Here is a 12922-nt window from a genome sequence, read left to right as displayed (position 1 = left end):
CTATGAGTCACCTGTTGTGCCTATGCACTTAAACAGTATGAGTTCCTCTCTGGACCGTGACCTGCCCCTCTGCCCATCCACCCGGAAGAGTGGTAGTTTATAAATATAGTGCAGGCGTACATAATCTCAAGTTAGAACTGATTTTATATCACAGCCTCACAGGTGGCTGGTTCGAGTCTCTGGTTGTTGATTTATATTGCTGCTTCGATGGCTGATGTCTTCATTGGTTAGCTAGTTTATTTTGTCTGCTGGTTTTCCTGGCGGCATCTTGTTGCTGCATCTGTAGCTACCTGAGGGAAATGTGCCTGCAAGAAACAAACCAAGCACAGCACCACAGAAAACCACCCATTTAACCCGATTTAAGTCAAGCAATCTCTGATTCTGTTTTTATTTCTGTTTCATATTATAACTTTATTGTTAAATTTATCTTAAAATTCCACATCCCTAAACTGGGAGATACATGGTTTGTCCTGGACAGTGACTCTTCACACAAAACAAAATTCTAGTGGGGAATTAATGAATTTTGAATTTATTCTTCTCTTTTTTTTGAAAGTTGTAAAAATGTAATGAATTGGGAAGGAATACTAGCTTAGTTTATGAAATATCCACCAATAAAGAATAAATGTTCCTAAACCCCCCTAATCCCTTGAATAATGATCAACATGACGTCAATGTCTGTGCTGGTATTTACAGCCGTGTAAAAATACAAAACTTTCACCCAAACTTTCACCCAGAGTGACCTCATGTGAACATAAAGAAAACAAGCAAAGTAAACATAGAAATGTGACGATGCTAACAGAGACACACTGACCATCTTAGCTAGTCTTGCATATTTTATATCTTCACGATAAACTAAAGTTTGTTCCAATCCACTAAAGAAGGCGAGATGTAACGGCTGCAGTAAGAATATATGTTTTTGAATCTCATATCACAATTTGAACTGCAAAACTTTGGCACTTTTGGAAAAACATCCTTCACTGTCTGGAGCAAAAGTCTTGATCTTTGATTGATGACTAATATTGGCATGAAACAAGACATGGGCCACCTGATGCCAGTCGGATTTAGCTCTCTGCGTCTTTGGCCTCGCATCTTTTCTCTCAGGGTACCTCTCCTCAGCTACATGAGACCCTGCTGACCTGTGGGAAACCCTCCAGTCAGAACGAGGTTGTCTTACACACAAACATGCACACATAAACATAAACACATACACAGGCATGCACAGGCTACCAAGGCCCCTAGCCTGCTGACCTTCCTTCGCAGCTCAGTCAAAAAATGCTGATGAGCAGGAGGTGTGCATGCAAGTGTTTATGTGAGTGCATGTGTTTTAGGATGCAGCTTGTCAACCTGTGAACATCTATTCTGAACCCTGTCATCAAGGCTCAGAAGAGAAAAGAAGAGCAAGAGTAGAACACACATACCCAGGAGTTTTACTAAATGACTCCCTGGTTGTAAAATCATATTTCATAGCTACTTCACAGATGAAGCTACAATAAGAACTGAAGAACAATTTTCTCTGTTAAGCAGGATCTGTTGCTAATGTATGTATTGTACAGAATGATGCTCATTACCACATCTTTTGACCTCTTTCTGGTCCCAGGAGGTGCACATGACGGATGCAGACACACAGAAGTCGCCCATCCACCTCAGTGCAAACCCACCGACACCGGTTCCCAGAATGAAGGTGTGTGATCAGCGTTACAGCAGCACGCCTGCATGCTTGCGTCTTTGTTTATATATTTGTGCTCCTCAGTGAACCTGGTATGGAAGTCTCTGTCTGTCCCCTGTGAAATGCAGTGTTGATGTTTATGCCTGACTTTCCCAGATCAAACTTGCATGACCCCTTCAAAATCCCTTACATAGTCTCTTTAACACCAGCCATGTGATCTGTGTGACGTGATTAACATAACATGGGCATGTTTTGGAAAAGCAGTTTTCAAGCACAAAAGCCATTTCTTTGTGCGTATGTTTAGGCTTCTGTGAGCTTTAACAATGTTATCTGTGTCAGCTGACTTGTACATAATGCCTGCAATGGTAAACAGGTCAGTCAGTGTGAATTTAGAAAATACACAACTAAAACTACTGATAAGTTATCATTTCTTCTCAGGATAGGACTCTTTAGATATCACCTGCACTGCAGGTGTATTTGTATTTTTTTGTGGAGCACCTACTGTAGCATTTCAGTTTTTGTCCAAAATAATGATAAAAGAAAGTAATTGCTTTAGGTAATATTAATTCATGATTATCATTACAATACATCAAACAATATAATAAGTATTAAGTTGCAGAAGATCTTTATTTCATGAACTTATTTGCCCAGGATTCTTTAAAATGCTATCAGATGTTTTACTAAATGCATTCTTGCACATTTTACTGTTTATGTACTGCACTTTAAATCTTAATCTCCTTATTTTGCATTTTCTCCAAATACATGTTACAAGACTGGACAAAGAAATACACAACACAATGCAGAACCTCTGAATACATCCTCTACTAACGCTCCAAAGGCAAAGCAAAGGAAAAAGAAGGTACAGAAAATAACCGTTTGTTATGGTCATTGAGTTCTGTGATTACTCTCTTGTTTGGCCTAATGGTTTACTACAGTCTATTTGTCACCCTTTCCAATAAATACTTCCTGCTCTCTTATCTGCTGCATTGCCTTGGTGCCGATTAGCCTCAGGTCATCTCTTAGACAGCCTCTGATGCATGTGGCCTCGCTGCTCGGTCACATGATGTGATTTGATAAAGGCGATCTGCTGCAGGAAACAACCACACACTTATTTGCGGTGGCAGACAAACATGGGCTATGGTATGTGTTGTAGTGTTGTAGTACAGATGAAACCTCCCACAAAAAGCTGCATTCGGTCATGAATTTGATTATAATTAAGGCTTTGAAATTTCCTGTTTGTGTACATGTAGTAGAGCTCTGGCTTCATTTATTTCACCAAGGTCAATGTAGGAGCTACATTTAGCGAAATTATTTTAAATTCTGTTATAAAATCAGTTACTTTGATTAGCTGTGTATACGTTCTTAATTGTATATGTGATAAAATGAGAGGATGGCTTCAGTTTAACAACAAAGACAGACTTGCTGTGGTGGTTTCGAAATTCAGTTTGAAACAAAGATCTGATGCCATAAATACAGATATCAAGACCAGTGTTGCTGTAGAGATAAAGAAATGACCGCAAGATAAGCTCATGAGGGTAAAAACATCTGCTGATGAAGGATGTTTACTTTCCCCAGTAGTTAATGAAAAGTCTTCTACTTTTAGCGGAGCTGCATGTAACTAAATCTTAAGAATGTTTTCAAATGCCTGAAATGACCTCCCTAAGAAGGTAATGCTAGCTCCTCCACCCTCACGATGCATGTAGGTGCAGAGCTATGCAACGAGCTAAACACTTCCATTAAAGGGTGATGACAGCAGGTTGCCTTTGAGGTTTCTTATGGAAGAAGAAGAAACAGTGAGAGCTGTATTGGACAAAGAATTCAATGATAGTGATTACAAATCAGAAAAGGATAAGATTCAATAAACAAGATTTAGACCAAAGGTATTATTAAAATGTGTACAGTAACAAAGCACAGTAACAAGGAAACTGGATACACAAAAGTATAAACTCTCAAATGACTTACATTGTGCTCTCTGCCTGTAAGAAGTATCCCCACTGAAAGAACAACATTAAGTTATCATAGGAAGTGCAACACAGTACTTAATCTAGTAAACATACACATAGTGTCCACAAGATTAAAGGTTAAACAAATGAATATTTAACAGCCAGCCCAACAGTAATTTATTCAGTAGTTACTTATAGTAATAATCTTGAATATTTTAATTTAAAAAAATGTCTGTTAGTTCACTATCTATTGCTGAAGCAGGTAAAATAATGGTGATTGAGCCTATGGCCCACTGATGGAAGCCATTACATTTGCAAAAAGCTGTGTGTTTGTGGCAACATTCGCAGGAATAATCCTCAACTGTGCACCACTGACTGACGCATTTTCCGTCAGTCAGTAGTGGTTGATGTGTTAACCCAACAGACTCAAGCTAAATGGTAACTATGGCCATACAAGCAACGAAAAGAGAGATGACATCAAATGATGAAACAAGTGCAAATTCAAAGAAAATTAAACTGGGTCTCTGGGAAGTGAGATCCAAAAACCACATCTTCAAATTACAGCTTATCGTAATAGGTGCCACAAAAGAGAACTAAACAGATCTTTGAGATTGTTGCATAAGAAACACAACACAACTCTAGATAGCTTTTATGGTGGCTAGCTTGTGATATAGAAATACACATTTGGGCAGGGCATATTGCTAATCAGATGTTGTCAGGGAGCAACTTTCAGCCCACTACTGTCTTGACCCCTGGAGCTTGTCATATGCCAACTGTGTGTCCTTCCTGCAGGACTGAATACAAATGACCCTTTCCTGCCTTTTGCTACCACTTGTTATTGCATTATGTCTAATCATGGCCTTCCCTTACCCTTTGTTCTCCATTATTTACTTACAGTCTAATCACTGCTTTGGCTTACTGTATAAAATGCTTCCATTTCATTTGCTCTGGGTCAACCGACCGGCTCAGATCTGCTCTTTGTCTGGAAGTTCACCAGTGTGTCGGCATGCTTCATTAAACTCACAACACCACATTAAACACTACACTACTTTAAAAAGTAGCAACCTCTAATCAAGGAGCACTTACATATAATGACATGTAATGACATTTATAACAAGGACATTTGGATTAGATAAAAGATGCTGGTTTATGTTGCTACTAGCAACAGAATGTTCAACTGAAACAGCAGCAGCAATCAGCTGTAAACTTGTATAACCATATCACGAGACTGTTATTGAAACACTAAACACATTGATTTTAACATCCAGCTGCTGATTCCTATAGCTCGAGCTGACGCCAACAGACTCCTCACTTCCTGTGAAAATGAAAATAGTATTTACTGAAAAAGGCTCGAGCTCCTTAATGATTTACAAGCATTACATCGTCACTTGTACAGCTGCAACACTCCTGTAGAACCTTTTCTATAAAACTGTTTTTAATCGCAAGGCCAGTCTAAACCTTGATGCTTACTAGTAAAGATAGAGTTTAAATCATCAGGTCCACTCTCACATCACTATCCGAGCTACACCATGTTTGATACTGTGGCACTGCAAGACAAAAGTGAAATAAATTAGTATCTATCAGTCGCAGGCCAACAAACACACCCACACACACTTCAATTAATGAGCCCTTAGCATACCTGTTGTAACTTATTTATGATTTAATTTTTTGTTTTATTGAACACGTAGACCCGTTTATGTTCATACATGAGCTTTGGACTCCAAAAGGGGCAGAGTTATCACTGGCAGAGTATTACTCTGCCTTGTTGTTGAATAAAAACAGAATTGAAAGAAAGCCTTCTGTTGCTATGGTATGACCAGAAAACATTTTAATACTTTTTCAAAATGTCAGCTTTTCTCTCTTTGAGCAAAACCGCTCTTACAAACATACATCCACCAATTGGAAGCATCTAGTTAAAGCAGTTGTGCTGGTAGTGCAAGCAAGAACAGGTATGGATTATATTGCAAAGGCATTTTTAAAGACTAGACATCTGAGATGAGCTGTCACCAGTGTCAGTCAGTTAACAGCAGTACATGTTGCTTTAAGGCCAGCTACAACTGCATTTCATTGTAGCAGATAATTCAAGATAAAGTACAGTTCTTATTTCTAAATATTTTTTATCTGGCTTTCTTTGCAGTCTTTTGAGATTTTAAGTACAAACTTTCAAGTTATTAGTTAATTAATAATTATTTAGAAACCAGGTCTTATCCTCATCTTGGTCTATCTGGCTACTCTCCCATCTGGCCTGTTTAGCTCCCTCTTGTTGTTGTACATCTTTAGCTCTTTTTTATGCATAGCCAGAAACTGAGAACCAGCAATGGAGGCCGCATGACACTACCACTACAACACTAGCAGCATCACTTTTTTCTTTCTTTGTGGTTTTCTCTGAATGACAAATTTAGCTAAATCAATAACAAAGCCCCGAGGGGCCAAATCCATACCTGGTCTGGCTAAAGAAGCTTGTGGAGCTCATTATGTTCCCAACGATTCACCCATTAAATGCACCAATGACTAAATGGAGGCATAGATTTTAGAACAACCCATTAGTTTCAACTCCAAATGGAAATGTTCTGCTGATAATTGGTGTAAAGAAAAAAAAAGCCGGGCTTCTAATTCAACAGACAGACGTTTATCTTTAGAACCAATCCACTTTCGTAATTGGGTGTTTTTGACCATTAGCTAAATTTAAGCTGCTGGCGTCAGACCCGTTTCTTACTCCTTTTACCCTGTTCAGCGGACTATTTGGCCTCAGTGTTTGTTAGCAGCTGTAGGAGTCCCCTCTCTCTATACTTATAAGAGAAAGCTCTCTGACATATCCTTTAATACTCCTTGGTTGGAACTCAGTAAAATGCAGAATAGTACTCAAAAAGTGGCTGTAATTCGGCTAAGGTTCTTCTCCTACACTGCAGTTGGCGCTTCACGATGTTTATACCCACTCAGGGTCAGCACGGTAAGACAAACATCTGTCTAGGCATTCTGATTAACCTCTTTCTTTAACCTCTTAACCTCTTTCCCCTTTGTGGTTCTTTTATTGCTCCCTGCGTCACCTCAGGAGATCCTCAAATGTATGTTTTATGGTAACCCAAGCAAAGGTTACAAGCTCCAGTGTGTTTCTGTGTGTGTGTGTGTGTGTGTGTGTGTGTGTGTGTGTGTGTGTGTGTGTGTGTGTGTGTGTGTGTGTGTTGTAAGAGCTCGATTGTGCAGAAATGTTCCGAGTTGTACACGTATCATTTACCTCTCGTGCTGTCTCATATTTCCTGTCACGAGACTCACCTGTTATTGGCATATCTCTCTTTCCCTCTCTCTCTCTGTAAAATAGGTAAGCAAAGGGAAGAGTGACCGCATGACTCTTGTCATCCCTGAGCCAAGCCGCTCTGCTGAGTCGCCCCATGCAAGGTCCATCTCCATACCAATCATTTTACCGCTGGGCTCAGAGCTAAGGAGCCACAGTCCAGAGCCAATGGAGACAGCTCGCCAAGTAACCCCAGACACTGCCTCGCCACTCAGCCACCCCGATGCCATCCCCTCTTGCAACATGGAGGCCATAAGCAGGTCAGTGATACGGGTCAAAGAGCATGCACCTGTGTCTGAGAAAATTTTGAATTTTTATGATATTGCTTGCAAATTGCAGAATTTGCAGAATATGAAAATTACTTACCACCCGTTTTTAAAAATAGAGCTAGAGCTGTGCTAATGATAGATGTTCATAAAAATACGGACACAAACTGAAATTGTTATACAGCATAAGATAAGATAAGATAAGATAATCCTTTATTAGTCCCGCAGCGGGGAAATTTGCAGATACTATATAGAGTATAGTCAGAGGTTAATATATCCTATTTATGATGCTTAATGTGAATGTTTCGATTTGCGTATCATTTGTGCGTCTGTGAAATCCAGTCAGTTTCTCTCGCAGTTTTAAGATTTTACGAGGATCACAGTCTTATCTTTAAGCGTGATCCTTTATGACAGCTGTAAAATAAAGCTTGCAGTCATATAACACAAAATAAAACTTCACTGCAACGTACATAAGACAAAACTATTAAACTTCTTCTATTTTTGTCTTGTTATGTCCAATTCCAATGGGGAAAACGAGGGGGCGATTCTAGCAGTGGTAAATAGGTTATGACTACTGTTTGCGTAGGTGATGTACTATCAGTCGAGAGTGAGGGTGAGGAATCTTGACTGCGATCGGGGATCTAAAGCCCCTTCCCCGTGGCAATGTGCCTTTGGCATGCAAACAAGCCTATTATAAGAAGCTGAAACTGGAACCACTCGGTGTTGAGTGTCCTCACTCCTGGAATAGCAAGGCTGCAGTTGTGTCTGTTGTTGGGGCTCCTGATCAGGAGTTTTAAACTAGCATTAACCTTTTCTCACACGCTCCAAATAAATTTTATCGACATTGGTGACATTGAGTATCACCACTTTACTGATGATGGAGCACACATCAAATTCGTCTCAGTGGAAAACCTACAACATGTGCAATAAAGCGAGTGCGTGATGTTTAAGCACTTAAATGAGAAATGATGACGCTGTTTTGGCCTCTATTACTGAGCAGCGGACACACCGCTGACCTTTTAGTATGACATTTATTAGAGTTTAGAAACCCTGTCACCACCAGATCCAACACTTTACATAAAAGTACACAGTGCCCTGCTTTACAAATTACAAATCTCATTGCATATAATTAAAAAAATATACATTATTTAATTTATAATAATATGAAATATAATAATTTGAAATATATTTGTTAGAATGTAAAATATAATTTACATGACATGTTTATGTATTTTCTTTTATCTCAGCATTTGAAGTATTTTTTTATTTTATCAGCATTGATAATTATTTTTATCATCCCTACAAATTCAAGTGTTATTCTATAGGTTAACAGGTTTACATTATCTATTAAATATCTAATATCAAGTCAACCTCGTAAAATTTTGCTTTGCTCTCTATCCTCAAGATAATTAACCTAAAATGTGTTAAATCAGCAAGGCCAACCATCTGCTCTTAATGGAACAGATGTTTCTTTATACTCGAAGTGACAAATACAATACTTCTAAGGTTGCAACAGCTTTCCGCACCATGTCAGGATACCAGTAAATCTCCTGGTGGATTCCCCCCAGACGCTGAAATCCTTCTAGTCAGGTCGCATTGGGTGACTGATGTACAGACAGCGTGACAGCTCTAAACTCTGAACTCTCTGGCATTAAATAAAAAGAACTCATTGACACCTGCAACTTGCAAAAATACAAAAATGATTTCACCATCTTTCATGCAAAACTACTGAATATATCATATCCAAAATGAAATAAATGTTTTTTGTCAATATTTAATATGCATATTAAAATGTCATGGTTATTTACATTTTTACTTAGAATTCTTGCTTTTTGTAGGATAAGAAATCTGAAATCAAGAATTTAGGAATTATGTTCACACCTTGCTGGCGGTAAAAGAAAACGCAATTTAAATATATCTGATGACATATGTATTAAATTTCACACATACACCCTTCTTTCCAGGAACGTCTCCGGTCCTGAGTCCCTCAGCTCACTCAGGTCTCATTCAGCACATGCTGGAAATCAAATCAGCATTCAATCAGAGTAATATGAGTAGCTCCACTATTAGACCTTCTCGTGTATCCACGTCTCGACCGCTGTACTGTATCAGAGCATAAGTCTTATCATGTTCAACATGTGATATTTTGCCTCCTCGTTGTCAAATACATGAATCCATTAATTGTGTATTCCACAATGCTCTCACCTGCACCTGAAATATGACACAGGCCTCCTTCACCACACAGGTCACATGAGCCAACATAGCAGCGTCATGTGAACTTATTCTGTTCTCAGCATTGCGTAGTTGCTCGTAGGGGATGCATACTGGCTTTTGTGTGCAGTTGCCATGGTTCACTAAATCTTGTGATGTAACCATTGGGTTTCTTAGAAGCCCATTGGAAATAGGTGGGAGTGAGGAACGTTGCAGTGTGGTGTGAGTGCAGGTTCCCTGTGGGTATAACTGCATTGTTGGCCGCCTTTCTGTGAGTCTCATCCATCAGCCTGAAAGCCTGACAGCACATATTTACAGCAGGAAGATGCTGGCTGGATCTAACTGGTTTTCCTAGCACTTTTGATGGTAGTGCCATTTTTCTAGATACTAAGTTTGATGTTCAAGTTCAGTGACAGACCTGACCGAAAGTCAGATACCTGGTCTGATAATGAGGGGAAAGCATGAGAGTAGGTGCTCCAAACTCAGTAGTTAAAATCATCCATGTATTAGTGCTAAAAAAGAAGGCCGACAGAAATTATATGTGCAACAGTTTTGATGAATGAAATGGTTTAACTAACTTTTTAAGCCTAAATGCCAAAAATTCACTGGTTCTAGCTTTTCAAATATGAAAAGACATATTTTCTATTAAATATTTTCTTACAAAACAGTTTTATAAAAAAAAAAGACTAATTGATATGAGGATTAATGTTAGATACAAGTATGTGGAATTATTTTGCCTTTGCTAACGCCCATGTGATGATACAGTTTTCATGCATAACGACTTTAGGTTAGTAGGTTTTAGTATGACGCACTCTGCTATGTCAGATTTATAGATTCCATATCAGATCTGTGAACTTCTCTTATTTGTTATTCCCGAGAATCAAAGTGTTTTTAATCTCAACAAGGTGCAGCAAAAGTAATGTTAATGATTTAGAGGCTTGACACAAAACAAGATACAAGTGAGAGCTGAACATATTACATCTGTAAATTGTTACTTATCGCCTCAGTGTAAAACCTGAAGCGTGGTGGCTCTGTGTTGTTTTGACGCTTTTTTGTTTTAGATAAAATGAGCATATACCAAGCGTAGCTAAGCCCGGCTTATCCAACAAATACTTAAGGTCTTGACCACCACACTGGTTGTGCTCTTTGGTATTCTAAGAATGTCCAGCACCCGTCTAAAAGCTGGTGGTTTGGGGGTCCTGAGTGGACCAGAGACTGAACAGAGGAGCTGAGACAGAAGGGGACTCCTTAATAATCCTCATTGACTATTTACTGTTTTCCACTATTTTGCAGCACCAGCTCAAATAATAGCTTCACCTAACCTTTTTTTTTTTTTTTTTTAGCATAGATAGTGCAAAAATTGATTATCAAACAACTCATCACAATTTTTATTGCCAGCATCCAGTAAACATTGTGTTTATGAAAACTGTTGTGTTCACTTATGAGATTGGATAAGAACTTTAATTAGACTTCAGCAGATGTTGTTGTTGTGTGTGTGTGTGTGTGTGTGTGTGTGTGTGTGTGTGTGTGTGTGTGTGTGTGTGTGTGTGTGTGTGTGTGTGTGTGTGTGTGTGTGTGTGTGTGTGTGTGTGTGTGTGTGTGTGTGTGTTGTTGAAAAGGGTAAGGCAGGGCTAAGGAGAGGGACCCTGCTAAAAATTACTGCAGGATTACTAAAGTGACCAGCATCCGCTAAAACAGACTAGCTTTGTCAACACATTTCTTTTGTAAATGTTGGAAACGACAAACTTGTCATTAGTAGTTTTCCGTTCACCCCAGAGGGATCAGACCTTTTCCGGACACCCCTGCAAAGCTTTTCGTTATCCCCTCAGTAAGGTAGTGGGTAAGCAGGATTTCCGCTTTTGCAAATCACGCCGGCAGTGACGGCACATATTATTTTAATACGCTTGCCAGACTATGTAACACCAGTTAAGAACATGGGTGTGGGGAGAACAAAACATTCACCTCTGAGTCTCTAAAAGAATGTTGAGGTGTTTGTGGTGACCACGCCTGCCCCTAAGACAAGCCTGAAGGAAAACATGTACATTTACTTCACATTGTATCATTTGAGAAGAATTTTGAAGTTCAACGAACTTTGGCCCATTTTGATTCCTGTCTAACTTGAAACCTAAATCCTTTGTTTTGAACTTGTTGAGGTCTGCCCGAACAGCCAATGTCTCCCCGGTCCGCCTGCCCCCCTTACAGTTAGCCACATGACGGCATGTCACGTACCAAAACACACCCCTGAACCAAACATTTGCGGAATGGTCCACTCAATAACAACTCTTTCTTCTGTTTTTTAGAACATCTGAGATTCAATATGTTTGCAACCTATTGTTTACTGGGGCCATATGCTAAGTTATCTCCTATTTGAAATTGTTTCAGTTTGATCTCGATTGATTTTCTGTCCCTCTTTAAGACCAAACCAGCGAAACTGAATATTCTTGCTGCTTTATTGTATACCAGCAATATTGTATGACTGCTCCTTTTAGCATCTGCTGAAATGTATATAGTATAAAGTACAAGAAACTCTGATTGCCATAATGACGAAAACAAAACACGAATCCTGCTTGAGCTATTTATTATTGTCAGTCAGTCATTATTAGATGTTTGCATATAAACCATGCAATGAATAAGTAGAGCTGCAGTTTATGAGCATTTTATTATAAATTAATCTGCAGATCTTTTTTTGGAATCATCTTTTTCGGTTTGTTCCTTAAAATGTCTGAAAGTTGTGACAAAATCCCATCACAACTTTCTAAAGCCCAACATCATGCCACCGGATTACAATTCTATTATCACAAGGAGAAGGTGGAACAGCTGTATTTGTGGCATTTTTACTTAAAAACTTTAATTATATACTACTATTATTCATGTGTCAAAATAGTTGCTTATTATTTGTCTGTCAATGGACTTCAGCTCTATTGATGTCTCGTACACTTTGTCAGTCACTGTCATTCTGTCGTTCACTAATGATAAATACTCAGTTGACCTGTTTGAATGTCAACAATGTCGTACCAGTTGATCCTGGTTAGTCAACATTTTTTAAGCGACATTCTTTTTGTTGCATATTTGTTAATCAAGAACATTGTTAGTTTTCATGTTGCCTCAACATGTGTTTGCTTGTTGTTTGAGCATCCAAATAAAATCCCAGTAGGAGACATTTTTGTGTCTTTTAAAGAAAAAATAGGCCTTTTTCACATCAGAAATTTTAACATGTGAGGGCAGGAAAATCACAGATGTTCCTAATAACATAAATGATTCTATTCAAGTGTCCCTGTAAGCCATGACAGTGTGATAGTGACCCAGCATGCACAATACCAGGACACTAAAACTAAGTCAGCTAAATGTTATTCTGCAATCATTATTGTCATGACTTACACCTGTGCTTTTTCACCTGTGAAATAAAAACAAAACGCCATGAACTCTGAAAATTCATGTCTAATTTTCTTGAAATCTTGCAACAAAACCAACATCTGGTTGATATGCAGTTTTTAAATACACTCACAATAACTCACAAAGTGTCATTGATGCAAAACATTTATGA

General features: G+C 38.7%; 1 protein-coding gene across 1 annotated transcript in view; it reads left to right on the top strand.

Moving 5' to 3' along the window:
• fam13a (family with sequence similarity 13 member A) overlaps positions 1 to 12922 on the top strand; it is a 55233-nt gene that overhangs the window by 14601 nt on the left and 27710 nt on the right. The window contains 3 exon segments of the mRNA XM_054604422.1: positions 1598 to 1681; positions 2439 to 2525; positions 6929 to 7161. Of these exon segments, the coding sequence (XP_054460397.1) occupies positions 1598 to 1681; positions 2439 to 2525; positions 6929 to 7161 (404 nt within the window).

This window comes from Anoplopoma fimbria, chromosome 9, assembly GCF_027596085.1.
Source record: "Anoplopoma fimbria isolate UVic2021 breed Golden Eagle Sablefish chromosome 9, Afim_UVic_2022, whole genome shotgun sequence".
Classification (NCBI taxonomy): domain Eukaryota; kingdom Metazoa; phylum Chordata; class Actinopteri; order Perciformes; family Anoplopomatidae; genus Anoplopoma; species Anoplopoma fimbria.
The sequence above is the reverse complement of the archived record's forward strand: the minus strand, read 5'-3'. Positions and strand labels throughout refer to the sequence as shown.